Source organism: Raphanus sativus, chromosome 2, assembly GCF_000801105.2.
Source record: "Raphanus sativus cultivar WK10039 chromosome 2, ASM80110v3, whole genome shotgun sequence".
In the NCBI taxonomy this organism is placed as follows: Eukaryota; Viridiplantae; Streptophyta; class Magnoliopsida; order Brassicales; family Brassicaceae; genus Raphanus; species Raphanus sativus.
Genome location: NC_079512.1, coordinates 546,850 through 567,226, shown reverse-complemented (window position 1 = coordinate 567,226; position 20,377 = coordinate 546,850). Strand labels below are relative to the sequence as shown.

Here is a 20,377-nt window from a genome sequence, read left to right as displayed (position 1 = left end):
TGATGAGACCTGTTCTATGTCCTTGTTTTAGTCGTATAGTTACAGCTTGAAAATAATTCACTTTCTGCTAAGATTTGCTGAGTATACTCATAATGATGACATACTAATTGATATTACTGAATATACTAATTCATGTTTATAAAATAAAAAGAACGGATTAATTGAATCTAAAAGTCAAAATTAAAATGAAAATATATACATAAGATCATAACTATTAGAGTATTTGTAATGGTGACTGGAGATAGAGAAGGCGGTGACAGATAGAGAGTGAGCACACATAGCTTCAAGCATGAGATCTTCAATTAAATATGCAAGAAAGCCACCATGTGTGCTCACTCTCTTCTGTCACCATCAATTTCTCAGCACTCAAATCATCCGTTGATATATGTTTCATGAATCTGTGATCCAACCACTAACCCTAGTCATTCATGGCACTTCAATTAAACTCAATGACTATATACACAAATATATGTAAATGTCTATACATTTTAAAGATATGTATTTGTTTATCATCGACTCTGAAAAGAAATAGAGTCAGGTTGTGGATTGTAATTATAGCAAAAAGGGAGAGAGATTTTCACAAAAAAAAAAAAGAGTTTTTCATAAGAGAGATATTTTTTTTGAAACTTAAAGAGAGAGAGATTTTGATACTCTAACAATTGATAATTGAGAAAATCAACATGATGATATAATAATGATTTTAGAGAAATTACCTATAATGACTCAAATAATACATGTAATGACTATACTAACTCATAAACTATCTTAATTATTAGAATAGATCACATGGGTAACAAAAATACGAGAAAACCAATTTGCCTTTTATTATTAACAAAATTGCCATTGAGTTAATTTAATAGGAATTGTATAATATTTTCCCCAAAAAAAAACTCTTTTGTCGAGGCTCTGTCTTCTTCACAATCTCAATTCCCCTTCACACATCGAACCTCCATCTCTGACAACTTCATCTCAGTCGCAGCCGCCTTTCGTTTCGTCACATCCTCCCTAAATCGGCATCATCTCTGTACACGATGAAGCCTAACTCCGAACCCTAACTCCGATTTGGCTTCGTCACATCCGCCTCAAAATCGAAGAATATTGAAACGGTGAGTGATAAATATATTAATTTCAAGCCTTTTTCGATATGCAGAAACTGGTCCAGAGAGAAATGGAGAATGGTTGGTCTGTTCTGTCTACTGTCCATGGGATATTTGGTATTTCAAGCAATAGTCGGATCCCTTTGCATTGTGGTAAGAGGGTGTTTGATCCAGCAGCATTTAATCGCTATCCATAGGGTCGTATTGGTTTTAGCAGCCTTGTTGACTCCATCAAAGTTCTAATGTACGAAGGCAAGGATAGTTATACACTTCATGGGATTCCCCAATCTCTCTTTTGCAGGGTTTGAAGACACGCAAGACAACTCGGAGAAGATTAAAGTGCAAACTTATGCTTAGGTCAATAAAGAATAAAGATGATCGTCGTATTGCTAACGGATGAACTGTTTTTCACCATTTTCTTGGCAGTGGATCCTGAGATTATGGGTGTGTGTAGGAATGGAGAGTGATTCATGGGAATAAATTTGTATAGACATTTAGGAATAGGTTGGACTGGAACATGAATTCAAATTGGGAAGAGAAGCGACGATGCGTAGAACCACTAATATTGCTACTTTCCTGGCTGCTAACCCTTCTAGGGAAGAAAAGCAGGAGCACGAGTGTTCTTGAATAATGTGTGGATATGTGTTTATTGTTTTTGGAGTCTTGGATGTAGACAGTGGTCAAGAGTTTATTGCTAGGGCTGTTCTTGTCTAGTTTAGTAGTTATTGTAACAACTTTTTTTGTTGTTTCTCGTTTAGATTTTCAACATTTGATTGTATCATTTATCAATGTATATCAGTTTATCAATGAGCAATGACACAAAACTCGGCAAATATATTCATACCACAACAATTTTGCAATCATATGCCTTACTTTTTGTTCTTCAGATTGTGCCATATGGTTCAAGGATATCTTAGCCCTTTCAAATGCTAAGCTTGATTCTTAAAAGCGAGCAGGTATGTGTAATGTACAACTTAGATGTCTAGCTGTGTAATGTACAACTTAGATGTCCAAATCGTATTCTGCAAATTGGTTTAAATTAATTTAAACAGAAAATAACTCTAAACCAAATTTCAAAATTAATTAAAACCAAATTCAATCAATCCATACCGAGATCCAATTTAAATTAAATCAAAATTTAGATGAATTTAACCAGAAATTCGAATTGTGTCTCACTCTAGTAATTAAAATTTATTTAAAAATCTGCTGTCAAAGACTACAATTTAAAAAATCTGCCACCAAATGAATACAAAAGTCTGCCGTAAAATTAAATCGGGCAAACATATCTATCAGCAAAATATATGTCTATTTCCGATAAACATATCTGTCTCAAAACTCTGAGTACTTCAAAAAAAAACTTGTGACTTCAACAAATCGGTTACTACATATGACAGATTAAAATAGATAAATCTATCAACAATCTTAAATCAGCCACAAAAATCTGCTGGCTTAAAAAATATGTCGTACCAGAAAAATCTGTCACCAAATACTTGACAGATATATATTTTACAACAGTTTTTTATAACAGACTTATCTTACGATAGATTTATTTTTCGCTAAATAAGTCTGCCGTCGAATATTTTTTAATTAATTTAAATGGTACTTTTGTAATATTACTTTTTGATTATAACTAGAGTCAAGGGCATTTTCGACCAGAAAATAATGTTAGTAATTTTAAACTTTTAAGAGTTATTCTAGTAATTTCTCAACTAATTTGAGTCATTCTAGTACACTTCCCTATTTATAGATTTTTCACTGTTATATATAGGGGATTGTGTAATTTGCTGTCATAACTAGAGATAACAGGATACAATCGTTACATTCTCTAACTTATAAAAATTAACATGATTTATAAAGATGTAATAAAAATATAAGTCTCAGTTAAAAAAAAAATGTACTTAAATACACCTGGGAGTAGGGTACTACGAAAGTTTGTTTTTCTTGATTGAAAATTTGAAATTGGAAGTGCATTAAATTTGATAAAGAATTGTGGTTATGCCTAGTATCACAAACAACCTTAAATTTGAAGAATAAATAACCAGTAGAATTTAACATTTACACCCAAAAAAGTAACCGTTAGAAGTTAAAAATGAAAATTTGAGTCTCAGTTTTTAGGAAACCCGAAGTCTTATTATTAAAGTACCTCCAATAGTTAAAAACCATGAAGGTTTCTAAAACAAAAATAAAAATTAGTATTATAATTATTTATTTTTGTTTTATTTTTTAAACTAGTTGATCATTTATTTGAGTGACAAGTGTTTTTTGAGTAATCTATAGTTTCTTAAATGGTCGTAATTAAGAATTTTTGGTCTTTTTCTCACCTAATTTTTTTGTCCATAAATACTTAGAACAACATTACCAACAGAAATCCTATAGATTTCTTTAATTTCTTTTTCTTTAAAAAAAATTGCACCATTTCACGGATTCCACGACATATAGTAATCCGCGGAATAGCGACAGAAAAGAACAGAACCAGTTTTTTTATCTGCGTTTTTCTTCTCTATTTTTTCTCCTTTTCTTTTCATTTGGTGGACTCCTCCCCCCTTAAAATCTCTTGGAGAACCTGGAATATTGATGTTCTAAAACTCTCCCTAAACCTACCATCGGGGTGCTCTTAAGCACAAGATATATACCTCTTTTATCTTGCTTCATAAACATTTGTAAGATTTAGTATAAATATTTATTTTTCTAAAAACAAAATATCCTTTATCTAATATTATGGAAATTTATTGATTTTGGATTAAAAATTCAACAATTTCATACTTTTAAAAATGACAGAAACAAAAATTTAAATGGTTTTATGGATCCAGTTGAGTCATATATATATATATATATATTCGATCTCCTTATAGAGGAACACTAGAAATCACTGAGTTTTATCACAAATAACACATAAAAGTTAAAATGACTAAAATAGAAGCAATTTAAAAGATAAATGACAATTATGCTTATATCTTACAGATATATAAATTAAACAAATATTTAAAGAAATCTAGAATCTTTTTCTGAAAGTTTTTTGGATTTTTCCAGAAATTTAGTTTTTTCATGGAAATATTTTTTTTCAACTTTTTTGATTTTTCTATTTTATTAGTATAGGTGATATTTTCATGAATTTAAATTTCGAAAACCCTTATTTAATGTATATTATATCTTTTTGATTTTTTAAAAAAAAAATCTTCTCGAACAAATATTTTTTTTGTTAGTTTAGAAAGATATTGATAAATATAGATAATATTCTTTTGAAATTCAGGAATATTTATTTCAAATTTAAAAATACATTTTAAATATTTATTTAGGAAAAAAATCATAATTTATTTATGAATATTTTACTGTATATAAGTATATAAGACAAAATATACTTATCTTATACAGTATATAAGATAAAATATACATTTTAAATACTGTATAAAATTTTACTGTATATAAGTATATAAGATAAAACATTTTACTGTACACTGTGTTTCAAAAAAAGTATATAAGATATTCTTAAACATTTATCGTATCTTCCTAAATTTTCGGAAGACCTTAAACAATTTAACATATAAATATATAAATTTTATAAAGCTATTATACATATTTAAAAATATTTTTTGTTAATTTTTGAGACATGTTATATGTTGAGTAATATTTTCCTTATAGTATACATATTTAGGGAAAGCTTAGATATTTAGATATAAATACAAGTTACATTCAAAAAATCTATTTACGTATTTATGAAAAAATAATCATAATTCTGATTTTTAATAAATTCAGGAAGGTTTCATACACGTTCAAGAAGGTGTTATTTTCTAAATAAAAAAGTTCTTCAAAATAAAGTTTGAAAAATAGAAAAAAAATCTTTTGGAATAAATGATTTTTGAAAAATAAATCATAAAAATTTTCATTTTTATTATTTCAAATATTTAATTATCTAAAGTTATAGATAAAGATAAAATTATTATTTGACCTTTTATTAATAATTATTTTGAACACTTTAAACCTTAGATGATATTTTGGAAGAATTACCCTTTTCAAAGTGGCTTTAAATTTTTTTGTAACATAAGAAAAAATCAGAGTGCTGAAAACAATATTTAATCCAGTTAATTTTTAATACAATAATGCTATCATTGTTTCAAAATTTGTATGTTATATATATAAAATTTTGATTATAAATATGTTATTCTTTGTGTTTAGCTATTTCCTATATTTTTCAGCCAATGAAATATAATAAACACAATTATTTTTTACAATTACAATTTACTACTATTTCTCAAATAACAATTTATTATTATTATTTAATAAAAATATTAATATGTAATAAATGAAAATGATTTTTTCAAAAAAAATATAAATCATTTTAAAATGGAATAATATAATATTAGTATATTTTTTTACAAGGGTTTAGGTACCCAAAAATTATAATTGGAAATTTGTGATAAATTTTATCATACTAATTTATGATATCAATTCCTCAGCCAACATAGTTAAAGAAAAAAGGAGTTTAATGAACAGTTATCTCTTGTTATTAGTGTGTTACTGTAAATTATAACTTTGATATTTAACAATCATATAAGAGTATAGTACTTAAAAGGAAACACTGTATTAATAAACTTATGAAATGACATTTTAAATTAATTAATAGTATGATATATTACGTCTGTGTTTACAAAAGTTGATAGCAAAGAAAAAAATGAAATTACACAATTAACATAATAAACCGTTTATGTCGATTCTACATCACCGATCTGATTTTCTGGATATGACGTGCATAGATAATAATTTTTAATTTCATTGTTCTTAAAAATAAAAATAAAAACCGTTTCTGTCTCACAGAAAAGGCCGATAAACCCAAATAAACACTCTTTTCTCCTTCTAATAATAAAGACAAACTAGTCATCACATATCTTCTTGATTTCTGATCTCTACGAAGAAAACTGAATCTTTCATAGAGATAAAAAGTTTGTTTTAACTTTTACTTTGTTATATATACAAAAATATCCAGAAACGATACCCCAAAATACATTAAAATATAACATGTTTCCGAATATAGAATCACGCATATGTTTGTGCTTTCATGAGACCTTTCCCTTCTGAGCGAGCACCTATGCTTTATCATCTTTAAAATATATTTTTGGGAATGTGCAAGATTTCTTTTTTCATCTTGAATATTACTTTTGCAGGCGACTATCAAGATTTTATCCTATAACCTCCAAGGAGCTGTGTTCAAGAAAATAAACCTCCATGGAACTCCTACAAACATCTAGAGGGAAAACCTGTAAAGATATCATAATGTGGGGATCTCGTTTTCAATAACATCAATCTTCTTTTGTCACGCGATCCTTTAATATTCATGCGCACGTTTTGGCAAATAAACTACCTCGCACTATTTCGTTACTCTCATATTGTTTTCATCCGCCGTCTTGCTATCTCTTAAGTTTGTATCAAGATTCAAGAAACTGCAGCTTCACATTTTTATGTAATGAACGGTTACAGAAAAATATAAACAAAAGAGCGTTACGATATTATAAACAAATTCTTTTTATATAGATAATATATCATATATGTAACGTTGATTGATCAGTGGAGGAATATGGGTGACACATCCATATTAATCTTGTGATGGCCAGCCATCACGTTATCTTTCCACTTTCGGCAGGAAAGCATGTGGAAAATGCCCAGCCACTCACGTGTCGAATTGGGGTTTGTTAGCCGTCCAGCCCTACATTGATCCAATTATGAGGATATGCTGTTTGCTTTCCAGAACCTTATCTTCCACCGGGTTCGTGTTCATACTATTTTCTCACTTCCAATACATTTTCTTATTTTCTGCAACATGCATTTTATTTGGTCTATTCTTACTTTTCCATTCGTTTCACTAATTGTTACTAGAGGCGTAGCCCCGCGCAAGCGCGGGGTCGGAAACTTGAGTCTTGTTCGATATACATACGTGCAGGTGATGTCGTTCTTTGCTGTGGTGTATGATTTTCCAAGTTTTGTATTGTAATAATTCAGAGTTTGGGAGACGAAGAGAGTTTATTTATTTTTATTGTTTTTGTGTTGTTAATGATTTTCCTTGTTGTAGCATAGTATTACTTTTGGTGTTTTTTATTTAATGTTGTTTTGTTTTAAATAATGTTCGTCTATCAATTTTCTGTAATTTTATTGTGTTTGGAAAATTTCTGATTTGCGGTATGTTCTGTATAAGAAGGAACTAATATAATTTAATATTCTGTATGGAAAAAATTGTGAAGAAGATGAGAAAGGAATAGAATCATATCTTCTCATCCCAGCTTGGCTTTACTAACCTTTCCTATTGACACTTAAAACGCACACAAAAATTCCGTTATTATTTATAAATAATATGTTAAAGCTCCTCGTGGCTCCCTTCTTCTTCTTCGGTAGATTCAGAAGAATTGGTAGAGTCTAAAGACTTTGACTGTTCCCCCGCCTCCTTCGATGTGTTGTCATTCTTGGTTGTTTTCTCTATCTTTGGCTTTGGCTTTGGAATCCTAATAAGCTTAGTAAGCTACATTTTATATATATACACATATTAGCAGCAAATTAAATATAAATGCATTCTTGCGACTTCTATTATGAATTTATCAGGCCTCTTATCGTGATATATCTTGCAGGTAAATATTTTGGCGTACACTTCATCGGAAGTTAACACTGGTTTGCTCCACAGAGCACTCATGTGACCAAAGTTTCGTCATATGTTAACTCTCTATCTCTCAAATTTTAAAGACGTTGAAACAAAAGAGAAAATGAATCAACACTCACTTTTTCTGCTCAACGTCATTCTTCTCCAACCAGCTTTTCACCTTCTCCGCTTCCTTTGGCACCTTAATAAGAAACAGATAAATAAATGCAATTTCAGCAGTGCTCGCCAACATGTTTCAAAAGAGAGCTGTGTGTGTGTATTCTTTTACTTAAGGATGAGGTAAACAACCTCGTCGATTTTTACTCTCGGGAGCTAAGTTTTGTTCGTCTCCCACTCTTTTATGATCTGCAATGTGGTTGAAACTCAGCCAGATTGTTTCCTGTTTATCATGAGAAAAACTGTAAAATGTACCTCTTTCATTTTGGTTAGGTGTTTTTGAGCGTTGTCAACTGCTACTGGTCGTTCTGTAAGCTCCTCTGACCTGTACATAGATTTGGAAAATGGTTTGTGAGAACATTTTCAAGAAGCTCAGGTTCGATCTAAATAGGGGCAGAAAACAAACTGCAAAGATATGGGACTGCCAATGGCTTTTACTGAGTCAAGTCACCCCGGAAACTCTGTGGCATTAGCATCTTCTCCGTCCATGTAAAGACAATCTTGCACCTGAAAGTACACAAGACACTAATCACTGTCGAACGCTTGAACTCATCGTTGGAACCTATTGGTATACATAGAGTTCGGAAGAAAATTGTTACATGCCTCATCAAGCTTCTCAACAAACGTTTTGCGCTCTTCTTGGGTGGAAACCTTTTCAAATTCGGGTGTTTCTAGCTGTACAATGACCAAAATAAAACCAAAGATCTGAGTCTTCAGAAGAATGCTAACTAAAAACATCATAATAGGTAAAGTGAAAGCAAAGATTTTAGCAATAAAAGAACAATGAAGTAGCCGAGATAGTGATCTGTACCTTCTCTTTGGTAGCATAAACATAAGATTCAAGGTTGTTTTTCAAACCAGGCGTTCTTCTTCTTTCTTATCTTTCTTGTCCAAGGCTTCTAATTTTATCTAAGCTTCATCAAGAGACTCTTTCGTAAAAGGTGCTCCAGGGCCAACAGTTTTCTTGTTAAAGGTTTATAAACACATTCGGTTAGTTTAATGTTTGCTGGGCAGAAATAGTAACGTGTCTTGAGATGTTGTCAACCTTACCAGCTGCATGATCTAGAGGAAGAAAAAAAAGAAACAAATACAATACTGGTAAGAAAACACATGTATTTTGAAGATGCAATGATAAAGTCAACAAAATGCTAATTCTAATTCTTAAACCTTGTTAAAATCAGATCTGGAGTATGAATCTCGGTGGACAGGAAGACATTCAACAGAATCTTAACTATACAATACCACCGAAAACCACTTCCAACAATAGATGATTCATCGTTGGCTTTAGTTCAGTTATTACAGAAAATATAAGAACAAAAAAAAAGAACAAAATTTGTAACGATGGAAGTTTCAAATACAAAATTTCAGAAGAACATATAGTAATATTTTTTTCCTCACCTGCAGTATCTAGGAAGCGTGATTCAAGTCTACAACATTCTTCTCTTCACGATAGATACTGGCCTGAGCAATATTCGAACATGTTATAACGGAAAGAAAAAGAAAACCACTTATTATGTTTAATCTTCTCAGAACTCTGAAAAGGCCAGAAGAATCATATATGTTTCTCTGTAAGGTCTTTCAAAGACATGAACGTTAAATCGAACGTAGAAATTCATAATATACCTGGCTGAGAAGATTATCAGCGATGGTAATTACGGAGAGGCGTACGATTATTAATTGGAGTAACCATGACGATTGAAAACGATTGAGAACAGATGCGAATAAAGATCTGGATTGAAATCATATAATATAAGATCGAGCAATAAAAATGAACGCCAGAAGAGGAATCGTCTGAAACGAAGGATCACGACGACGACAGCGGTGAAAAAAAAAGAGGGTGGGACCCACAGATATGCTAAACCCTAGTCTTCGTTACTTTTGTTTCATCGAGAAGTCTGAAGAAGAAATATGGGCCTTACGAAGCCCAGATTTAAAAACATAAAAGCCCACCGCGGAAAAACGATGACGTGGCAAGCAGGGAGAGCCTCAAGTGCCTCGTTATATTATAGATTTTAAAATTATTCACGCAGATTAAAAATATATTTAGTTTATATATATTTAAAATAAAATACCATTACATATACATCTACCCATATTTCAACAACAAAAATAAATTAAAAATATTATTAATAAATTTTGCATTAAAATTCGAAAACCACATCTATTAGTTTGAAGAAAAAAAATTCTCTACAACGACAATTAAACTGAAACAGAAAATATATAACTTTAAATCTAGAGCCAAATGGTAATTTATTCTTCTTCTTTTTACATCTACTAAATGAGAAAAAAAAAACCGCAGACACAGGCAGTATATTAAATCACTAGTAAAAATCTACCGCATAGCCACTACAATTCCGTGGCTATAGAGAGATAAATCGTGGCTACTGATAAAAAAGCCACGCTTTTGGAAGGGAAAATTACCGTGGCTATAGCCTCGTGGCTGAAAAAAAACGTGGCTTATCGTGGCTGGCAGCCACGCAATTACCACGGTTCTTTTCGTGGCTACTCTAGCCACGATATAAACATATTTAGCGTAGCTATTCTTAGTGGCTATTATAGCCACGGTTTTACCACTACTTTTTTCGTAGCTCTTGAAAGCCACGGTTTTGTTTTTATCACGTTAGAGCCATTGTAACTCCATTTGTAATTGTTGTGGCTATTATGCACCCATTTTTGTAAATGGTTATTTGATTAGTTTAATTTCCCAATTTTAACAATTTGTATTTCCATTCAAATTTTAAAACATTGCACATATAATAAAAACAGAAATTGCATATATATAAAAGATTAGGTTCAACATTACAGAAACATAGATAATTATACAAGGTAGAAGAGTTTTAAAGAGTCTAAGAAGACTCTACAAAAGACATAGTTTAAGAGTCTAAGAAGACTCTACCAAAAGACATAGTTAAAAGAGTCTAAGAAGACTCTACCAAAAGATCAGCTAGAGTTTGATGAACCTTGTTACAAAAGAGAAGACATGAACCTACTTAAGGCTGAGTAGTTGGGGCTTGAGGCTGAGCAGAAGTCTGTTCAGTAGGTGCTTGTTGGGGACGAAGCGTTTGGAGGAGCTGATTGATTGCATCTCTTGTTGATGCAAAGTCCTGCTTCATCTCGGACACATCCTGCTTCACCTCAGCCACGTCCTGCCTCACACTTTGGAGGCTTGTCTCAAGACTTCCCACACGCATCTCTATCTCCAGGTTGCGGGCAAGACCATTAGGGACGCGTGAAGAAGGTGCTTGCTCCCTGTATTGGGCACTGCCGAGTCCATAAACATGCCCTCTCTTACCCTTGGCATTCTGTTGATCATAACATAAAAAAAATTAATAAACTGAGGTGGCTGTCAAGACTGTAAATTAACAGAACATAGCATAAGACATTGTAAACCACATTCTCAAGCAGCTCAAAGTCATATCTAATTCCACACACAAATCAGAACATAAAACAATTGAAATCAGAACATAAAACAATTGAAATCAGAACATGGTTCTCTACTATATTGTGTGTATGAAAGATACCTTTAGATAAGCTTTGTTTAACTTGAGGCGAGAAGGAGTAGATGATGCACTTGGACTCCCTGGTGATCCTTCAGTGTTAGAGAGCTGTGTGGCTTCCATCTCGGCTTGAGTAACCAGCTCTTCAGCACGATAGTCCACAAAAGTCCCATCTGGTCGGGTGTGTGTCGCCCTGACTAGGTCAGTGAATGATGGACGTTCATTAGTACCAGAAGCCACCATCTGCAAAAAAAATAAAAATAATTACAGCAGATTAGAAAAAAAGACCAGTATTTAAAAGTATAGACATGGAAGATACCATGTTATACTCAATTCTTGCAAAGGACCTAGGTCCTGCATTATGCTTGTGGCAGCCTTTACCCACAGGATCAGACTTGCGAGATTTTGCAGCCTTCTTGCTCTTCTTTTTAGCTGCATCGGTCGCCCAATCCTCCAACAGGAGTGTCCAGTGAGCTTCACTGATGTACTTCGGCTTCTTGTGTTGCCTCTTCTTCTTGCTTATCCTTTCACCAATGGTTGTCCATGTTTCTTTCTTCCAAAGACCGTAGACCAAGTCATTGAACTCAGACTCCCAGTAGAAATTTTGCTACAAAAGAAAACAAAACAGTATGAGATTTAAAATTATGTAAGCGGTATATACAATGAATACTAGTCACTTACCACAAAAGTTTGCCACCATGAGTCCTTCCTTTCTTCTGGAACCTTCCTCCAACTCTTCCAAGGCCCCATGTAGTATGCTTGCCAAGTTGCCCGAATGAAAGAGTTGACACATGGATCAATACCAAACCTAAAACGATAACAAACATCAGTAACAGAAACAATACATTCACAAAATCATAAAAAAATAAACAATCATAAGTAACAATCCTAAACATAAACTATCCTAAGCAATCACAGCCATAATTCAAATAACAGAAACTATCTTAGTCTAAGAAAGAGATGGAGACCAAATGTAATCTTACCATAGAGCTCCATTGATTTTATCTGGATGGAGATGAGGCTGTGCTAGCCTAGCAGGTGAATTGAGCATGGCATTGAGGGTCATCTGAGGGTAGCTATTGGAACGAGAAGAGGAAGCAGCATGGTTCGATGCCAGTCCAGTAGCACCAGGAGGCATAGGAGGAGGCGCAGCAGTTGTCCCAGGTCCTCTTTGTGAGTTCATCTGTTCGCAACAAATGAAGAAGAAACATTAGTATAAAAGCAAGAATAAACAGAGACAAAGCGAAATAAAAGAGACAGAGAGCAGAACATGAGAATTTAAAACACTTTTAGGTCCGAGTAAAAACTAAGAGAGAAAGACAAATCTAAAAACAAAAAGAGACAAACAGCTAATCAGTTCACAAGAACAATTATCAGACAAAGAACAAACCCCAAATCGAAACCCTATATTGAAAAAAAATCGAAACCCTAGATTGAAAACAAATCGAAACCCTAAATCGAAACACACACAGAAGCAAAGAAATCGAAACCGTAGAAGAAACCAAAAAAAATAAGAAATCGAAACCCTAGAACATCTAATCGATTAGGAATCGAAGGGTTTCTATTTAGCTAAGGAGAGAAAGGGTTAACCATGAGAGATGTGAGAAGGAGACGGGAGCCGGTGATGCTCGGAATCGGAGACGGCGACACTTGAAATCGGAGAAGACAGATAGCTTTCGTGGTTTCGCGACTCGAGAGAGAGTTACGGTTTTTTGTCTAAGTGTTGGAAGTAAGAGCAGAGCTGATATAAACTCTTCACAAAGCCACGACAAAAGCGTGGCTAACCGTGGTTAAATTTTAGCAATAACCGCGAGTAGAAAAATAATTGGAGCCAAGACAGAGTAAAATTGGAGGCCATACCGCGAAACCCAAAAAACAATGGAGCCAAAACCAATTACATTGGAGGCAAACCAATTGGTTTTCTCCAAATTTAACATAGCCACTACATAGCCACCAAAAAACCGTGGCTAGTTGCAAAACACGGAAACGCAAACATCTAACCCCTAAACTATAATCCCTAAACCCTCTTTCTTCAACCTTCTACTCACACAACAACTTACATACATATTCCAAAAATCTCACAATATATTTTATAACCTTACAATATTTTATAAAACCATATATTTTACAAACTTGCCATTTATTTTACAACCTTACAACTTATTTTCATCATACAATATATTTTTTTTAACACATTCAACCTTTTAACACATATTTTACAATCTTGGAATATATTTTTCTATTCCGAATCATCATCTGAATCATGGTGTGCTTCTACATCACCATCTGATACATATTCATCGTTCGGAGGATTCACCGGAGCAATATCATAATCGGACACATCATCAACAACATGTGTTTCAACCCGTAACAATGAACTTTCAGCAACTTGATCACGTCTATCATCTTGCCATGCCGTTAAAGCAATTTCTGATGTTTCTCGTATTCCTCGAGGAAAAATCTTTGCACATGCCCACCAGTCATCGACTGATTGTCGACGTACCCGTTGATAAGGAATAAAACATGCTTGATCACAGTTACCTGTTCGTGGTACATTAAAATCATAGTTTTAAATCATGGTTTTACATCAATAATCAAATCTCAAGCAAATAAATATATATTTTTTCACTTACCTGGTAATACAAAAGGATCATATTTTGCATATTGTCTCCGTGGTGAGACATCAACAAGACCAAATGGATGTATTCTCATACCGCGATTTTCCGTCGTGTCAAACCACGAACATTTAAAAACCATGACTTTCAAGCCAACATCACCATGATACTCCACCATCATGATCTCTTGAATGAGGCCATAGTAGTCTGTCTCATTGGTTCCAGGTACACACACACCATAATGTTGAGTTTTTTATTTTGACCGTGGTTATGAGTGTGGAAAGTGTATCCACGTGTGTGGTATATTGGCCAAGACCTATAACTACGCCTAGGACCTTGTACAAAATCCAACATCCACAGAGGAAATGTGTAAAACTGAGTTGCATCATTAATCTGCAATACAATAATATCGTTATAAATTACAAATTTAATTAAATGAATTGCGAAAATTAATAGTACAAAACAATAACTCACATAGTCTTTGCACCACTCAGCAAATTTGGTGTCTTTCGCTTTTTGCATTGCAGCCGGAGTAATATCAGGAACACTTAGAGTCATATATTCTTCAAACATCCTGCACGCATTTAAATCTTAATTATGTAACTAGAAATATGTATTTATATTTAAATTTTCATAATATTTTACTACCTTTCATATGGAGCAAATGTTTCAGAGTTGAGCATCATAAATGTCTGAAGAACGGTGTTATCTTCATCATTCAACCAACCAGTTGAGCATTGACCACTGATTCTCCCTTCATGGTAAAACAAGGGTGGTACATCCGGATAATTGTATGAGAAACGGATATCACTTGGACCTTCTGGAATGCTCATGATTTCAGGATGCCCAAAAAAAGTAGAGGAAGCATTTGAAATCTCCTCGTTTATCCATTGTGCAACTATCGAACCTGCAATGTGTGCTTTGTTTTTGACCATCTTCTTCAAATGGTACATGTATCTTTCAAATACATACATCCACCTAAAATGGACGGGACCACCTAAAGCTACCTCATCTGGAAGGTGCACAAGAAGATGTTGCATAACATCGAAGAATGATGGAGGAAATATCTTTTCCAAGTTACAAAGCTTCACAGCGATATTTGCCTTTAAAAGGCCAACATCTAACTCTTTCAAAATTTTCGAAGAGATATCTCGGAAAAAGAGAGCAATATCTGTAAACAAAACAACAAAATTAATTATACCATAAATTATAGTAAATTATAAAATGATACAAACAAATAAATACCTCTAATCGCTGTGTGAACATTTTTCGGAAGGAGTTCAGCGAACGCAAATGGATATAGTCGTTCCATTATGACATGACAATCATGACTTTTCAGTCCATGTAGCTTTAAATTGCTTTCGTCAATACATCGACTAAATTTGGAGGAGTATCCATCGGGAAATTTTATGTCATTTTTCAACCACAGAAGAAATGCTCGTTTTCCCGCATTTGACAGCCTGAATATTGGCACAGGCATCGTTCCATCCTCTTTCATCTCTAAATCCCGCCTTTTGCAAAGTCCTGGAAGATCCAATATGCTTTTGATGTTGTCTTTCGTCTTTCCAGGAGCATTTAACACTGTGTTCGTCAGGTTATCGAAGAAGTTTTTCTCAATATGCATGAAATCAAGGCTATGCCGAAGAAGATGATTTTCCCAGTACGGTAACTCCCAGAAGATACTCTTCTTCACCCAATTGTGACTAACTCCATATCAAGATATTGTCTTTGATGGATTATCATGTCCATTCCCTCCACAATCAACTGATTTTGATAAACCTTTTATATTGTTTATCCTTTCACGGAATATTTCTTCTCCGGTCAACCATGGAGGAGGAGGATCTAAAACTGTTTTTCCCCGTCTAAATGCTTGAGTGTTTTTTCTGTAAGGATGATCTGCCTCTAAAAACCTTCTGTGGCAATCAAACCAACTATGTTTCCTTCCGTTAGATAACCAGAATGCACCAGTCTCATCTTGACAATATGGGCAGGACAACCGACCATGAGTCGTCCAACCTGAAAGCATCCCATAAGCTGGATAATCGCTTATCGTCCACATCAAAACTGCTCGCATTTTGAATCTTTCTTTCATTGAGATATCATATGCCTCCACACCATCCCTCCATAACATATGTAGTTCTTCAATCAACGGCTGAAGGTAAATATCTAAGCTTTTTCTTGGATGTTTGGGCCCCGGAACTAGCACCGAAAGGTAAAGAAATTCTCTTTTCATACACATTCTTGGAGGCAAATTGTATGGAGTTACAATAACGGGCCAAAGGGAATGTGCTTCTCCATTCATACCAATCGGATTAAACCCATCTGTTGATAAGCATAGATAAATATTCCGGCTTTCAGCAGCAAATCCAGGATATACCTCATTAAAGTGTTTCCACGCTATGGCATCAGATGGGTGATGTATTTCGCCTTCCGGAGTCACATGTTCTTTATGCCACCGCATATTGGAAGCTGTCGCCTCGAGTTGGTATAGACGTTTCAGACGATCTGCAATAGGCAAGTAAAACATTCTCTGCTTTGGCTTGTTTTTTCCTTTTCCATTGTTCGGGTAGTAGCGATCTTCGTTACAAAACTTACAACTAACCAAATTTGCATCTTCCTTCCAAAATAGCATACAATTCTTCACGCAGATATCAATCTTCTGTAGGGGTAACCCAAGCCCTCGTGTCAGTTTCTTTGTCTCGTAATATGTTGCTGGAGCATTATTCGGCTGCGGAAGCATTTTTTTAAATACTTCAGATATCTCATCTACACAAGCTTCCGCCAAATTATAGTCTGTCTTCACTTTCATCATCCGCGAAGCAAGAGATAACTGAGTTATTCCGTCTGCACATCCTTCGTAGAGAGGTTGACTGGCTGCTTCAAATGCTTCAAAAACACTATCACGATATGGCTCTGCTACGTCCGTCTCTTCTATAGGTTCTGGTATGTATGTTGGCGCAATGTCCGCTGGTACTTCTGGATTACCCTGGTAGTGATCTTCATGAACATTCCAAGTAGGATTCTCCCACATTTCTTCTTCGCCCGTTGAATGATTCGCTCCAGAACTCTCGCCAACAGTGTAGAATTTCTCTCCATGACTCGTCCAAACATAGTAATTTCCCTTAAAACCGTATAAGAATAGATGTCTTGAGACAACTTTTGCATCTCGTTGCTTCACATTTTTGCATCGAGCACACGGACACAATAACGTTTGCCGCTCCTTGTAATCATCTTGATTACACGCAAATTGAAGAAATGCGTTAATCCCTCCAAGAAACATTTCTGAAACAGAATTACTCTGAGGATCAATCCTTTGATCCATCCATTCTCTTGAATCAAAGTAGAAAGACATAGTTTTTTGTTTAGAAAATTTGGTTGAAGAACAAAAGTTGTTAATGTCTTACGGAAGGTGAATATATTTTAGAAATAGCCACGCTAAAGCCACGGTTTTGTCATGGCCATTTAAAAATATCCCTGCCACACGAATCTTTTTCTGTTTCGGACTGAAAAAGTTAAACATTGCCACGGTAAAGCCATGAAAATCTTCGTGGCTAGTACATTTATTCACTTTTTCATGTCGGCATAAAAAAACAAAAGTTAGCCACGATCAGTTTAGTGGCAAAATCGTGGCTATATATTTGCCACGACAGTTTCGTTGCTAGTTCGTGGCTATTATAGCCACTGTAAATTTTCTGTGGCCAATTCGTGGCCTGTTTCGCGTTTACCGTGGCTTATTTCTTTTCGTGGCTGTTACGTGGCTATATCGTGGCTTTTTTTAGACAGCCACGGTTTTACAGTGGCAATTCCGTGGCTATGCGGTAGATTTCTACTAGTGAATACCTTGTTCCCGAGAAAAAATAATTGTCTAAAAACAACTTAGATATGATTAATGATGTATCTTGAAAATATATGAGATGAATTTGATAGAAAGATTATCCACAAAATTAGGGATTGTTAGATCTTATTAACTATAGCGATATCATCTAATGTGATTTGAAAGATCGGAACAGAAACAATTTGCAAGAAAAATACTAATGCACCTGGAATTGTTATCTCTACTGATAAAATCTTATGTTCATAGAGACGGTGTGTTAGGTTTGAGTATTTGTTAGGTTTGAGTATTAGCAGCTGCAAAGAGATGATTTAGCAATCAGCTTTTGTTTCTGGCCCCCAAAAAATCATAATCTTAGATCCATAATCTTCTGCAATTAAAAAGAACTACATGTATTAAAAATATTTTATTTTTTGAAATGAGATGAAGTTGTAAATAGCTTGATTGCTATAGGTTTTGGTGCATGTGAAAAATTAAAAGAATGGGTTTGACTGAATGATACAGTTAAAATGCATTTGGGTTTTGGTAACCTATTTGGGAAAGACTTTCACAATTAAGCTTGTGGTCATGCTCAAATTTTATAGTTTGTAAAACCTACTATCATTTTTTTTGCAAAACCTATAACATTTTTTGCAAGTGAAGTTATTGATTTAATTGTATATAGGAATCTCAACTGGATTGTTTATGTCCATACGGGTTTGTCCAATATGAAAATCTCATTTTCTATTCATGAATGGTCTGATTCCCTAAAGAACAACGTCCAACTAAGATCAACCCCAAATAAAATTATAATTAAATGATTTATATAGGAAATTCATTTTTTTGAAATTTATAGTTTTTGTATTAAAATAAATTTTTTATGATCATATTAAAAATATAATTTGTGGTTTAGGTGAAAATATAATTTTAATATATTTTAATGTTTTAACAGAAATATAAGATTTTGTGGTTTAACAAAAAAAAAAGATAATTTTATGATCTAGTGAGAAAACATTATTAACATTGGCGGATCACAAGGACGTTATAACATTATAATTTAGATTACATTAATAAAATTGATTGATGCCATAACGCCTCGTATTGTTCATGCTATTATGTCTGTTGCGCTTTCCTCATTTTCACTAGATTCTTAGTGGTTGATCGGAGTTTTTCACTGAGAAAACGTCTATTTTTTAGTTTCACCTCTTATTTTTAATTTTTAGTCATGAGTAGTGACTGTTGGCTTTGGTTGATGCACAGGTTGGTTCGATATGGATTCTATGAGTGATTTGAAAGATCGGAACAGAAAACATTTGCAAGAAAAATACTAATGCACCCTGAATTATTATATCTACCGATAAAATCTTATGTTCATAGAGACAATGTGTTAGATTTGACTATTTAGCAGCTGCAAAGAGATGATTTAGCAATCATCATTTGTTTTCGGCCAAAAAAAATTAATCTTCGATCCATAATTTTTTGTGATTAAAAAAGAACTACATGTATTAAGAAGATTTTTTAGAAATGAGATGAAATTGTAAATAGCTTGATTGCTAGAGAGTTTGGTGCATGTGAAAAATTAAAAGAATGGGTTTGACTGAATGATACAGTTAAAATGCATTTGGCATTTTGGTTAATTGTTTGTGAAGAATTTCACAATTAAGCTTGTGATCATGCTCAAATTTTATGTAGTTTGTAAACCCTACTATCATTTTCTTTTGCAAAACCTATAAACGTTTTTTGCAAGTGAAGTTATTGGTTTAGTTGTATATAGGATGGTCAGCTGAAATGTTTATGTCCAAATGGGTTTACCACTATGACAGTCCATTTTCTGTTCATGAATGGTCTAATTCCCTAAAGAACAACATCCAAGTAAGATCAAACCCAAATAGAATTATAATTAAATGATTTACATAGGAAACCCAAAGAAATTAAAATTTATAGGTTTGATAGAAAATTAAAATTTTATGATTTTATCGAAAAATAATTTTACAGTCATAATAAAAACATATAATTATGTGGTTTTGGTGAAAATATAATTTTAATATATTTTACAGCTTGACAGAAAAACGTAATTCCATGGTTTAAAAAAGGATAAATTTGTGGTCTAGCGAGAAAACATAATTAACATTTGACAGATCACAAAGACTTTATAACATCATAATTAATGGTTGTATAGTTTTGTGGCTGATCATGGATACTTCTTTTGGGATTAATTTAATGTTTTCTTGGTTGCATATTTTACCACTGAGGAGGATAACTAATTAAGCTATCTCTAATTAAGGTGAAACTTAGATTAACTACATGAGGATTTGTCAAGGTAACTTGGAAAAGGATCAAATCCAAAGCTAATCCACTTTTACTGCACGATGTAAATGGTAATCCAAAGCTAATCCACTTTTCGTTGCTGGAGTGACTGCCACAGGTGACATTGTTTTGTGTATGGAGGACGTATTTAAGCCACTTTATGCTTTCTATTTCAATATCGAAAGGAACACTCTCCAACGAGTTGAATTCCGAACTGTGCCTAACCACAAAGAAGCTTTTGAGAAATGTAGTAG

The 20,377-nt window shown here is 33.5% G+C and overlaps 3 protein-coding genes and 3 long non-coding RNA genes across 13 annotated transcripts; 2 read left to right on the top strand and 4 right to left on the bottom strand.

The window, feature by feature from the left end:
* Positions 1-857: 857 nt before the first annotated feature.
* LOC108826812 (uncharacterized) lies at positions 858-1,904 on the top strand. The gene is made up of 2 exons (XR_001945552.2): positions 858-1,250; positions 1,399-1,904. It is a non-coding gene; the product is annotated as an uncharacterized LOC108826812 (long non-coding RNA).
* Positions 1,905-7,268: 5,364 nt separating this feature from the next.
* On the bottom strand, positions 7,269-9,773 carry LOC108830026 (uncharacterized). 8 transcript variants are annotated; one of them, XR_001946124.2, is made up of 10 exons: positions 9,517-9,773; positions 9,292-9,354; positions 9,061-9,175; positions 8,939-8,955; positions 8,705-8,856; positions 8,300-8,568; positions 8,149-8,218; positions 8,026-8,082; positions 7,857-7,918; positions 7,269-7,602 (listed from the first exon to the last, which is right to left on the bottom strand). It is a non-coding gene; the product is annotated as an uncharacterized LOC108830026 (long non-coding RNA). The 8 variants fall into 8 exon arrangements; XR_001946121.2 differs by having other exon boundaries at positions 8,944-8,955; XR_001946119.2 differs by having other exon boundaries at positions 8,705-8,955.
* LOC108830051 (uncharacterized) lies at positions 7,596-9,285 on the top strand. The gene is made up of 3 exons (XR_008938445.1): positions 7,596-8,016; positions 8,167-8,991; positions 9,075-9,285. It is a non-coding gene; the product is annotated as an uncharacterized LOC108830051 (long non-coding RNA).
* A 1,110-nt stretch (positions 9,774-10,883) lies between the features above and the next one.
* LOC130502229 (uncharacterized) lies at positions 10,884-12,573 on the bottom strand. The gene is made up of 5 exons (XM_056996982.1): positions 12,374-12,573; positions 12,072-12,198; positions 11,710-11,997; positions 11,415-11,633; positions 10,884-11,195 (listed from the first exon to the last, which is right to left on the bottom strand). The coding sequence occupies exons 1-5, from the start codon at positions 12,571-12,573 to the stop codon at positions 10,884-10,886; spliced, it is 1,146 nt and encodes a 381-aa protein (XP_056852962.1).
* An 893-nt stretch (positions 12,574-13,466) lies between these two features.
* Positions 13,467-15,629, bottom strand: LOC130502199 (uncharacterized). Its single transcript, XM_056996945.1, has 5 exons — positions 15,251-15,629; positions 14,654-15,176; positions 14,480-14,579; positions 14,024-14,398; positions 13,467-13,931 (listed from the first exon to the last, which is right to left on the bottom strand). The coding sequence occupies exons 1-4, from the start codon at positions 15,627-15,629 to the stop codon at positions 14,183-14,185; spliced, it is 1,218 nt and encodes a 405-aa protein (XP_056852925.1). The 3' UTR covers positions 13,467-13,931; positions 14,024-14,182.
* A 90-nt stretch (positions 15,630-15,719) lies between these two features.
* Positions 15,720-17,357, bottom strand: LOC108830651 (uncharacterized). Its single transcript, XM_018604247.1, has one exon. The coding sequence runs from the start codon at positions 17,355-17,357 to the stop codon at positions 15,720-15,722; it is 1,638 nt and encodes a 545-aa protein (XP_018459749.1).
* Between the last annotated feature and the right edge of the window lie 3,020 nt (positions 17,358-20,377).

Coding starts and splice junctions, on each gene's coding strand:
- LOC130502229 (XM_056996982.1), bottom strand. CDS start 12,573: ATGAACTCACAAAGAGGACCTGGGACAACTGCTGCGCCTCCTCCTATG. Junction 12,199..12,373: donor AAAATCAATGGAGCTCTATG/GTAAGATTACAT, acceptor TTATCGTTTTAG/GTTTGGTATTGATCCATGTG. Junction 11,634..11,709: donor CAAGAATTGAGTATAACATG/GTATCTTCCATG, acceptor TTTTTTTTGCAG/ATGGTGGCTTCTGGTACTAA.
- LOC130502199 (XM_056996945.1), bottom strand. CDS start 15,629: ATGCATATTGAGAAAAACTTCTTCGATAACCTGACGAACACAGTGTTA. Junction 15,177..15,250: donor TGTTCACACAGCGATTAGAG/GTATTTATTTGT, acceptor TTTTGTTTACAG/ATATTGCTCTCTTTTTCCGA. Junction 14,399..14,479: donor CTGAGTGGTGCAAAGACTAT/GTGAGTTATTGT, acceptor ATTGTATTGCAG/ATTAATGATGCAACTCAGTT.
- LOC108830651 (XM_018604247.1), bottom strand. CDS start 17,357: ATGTCTTTCTACTTTGATTCAAGAGAATGGATGGATCAAAGGATTGAT.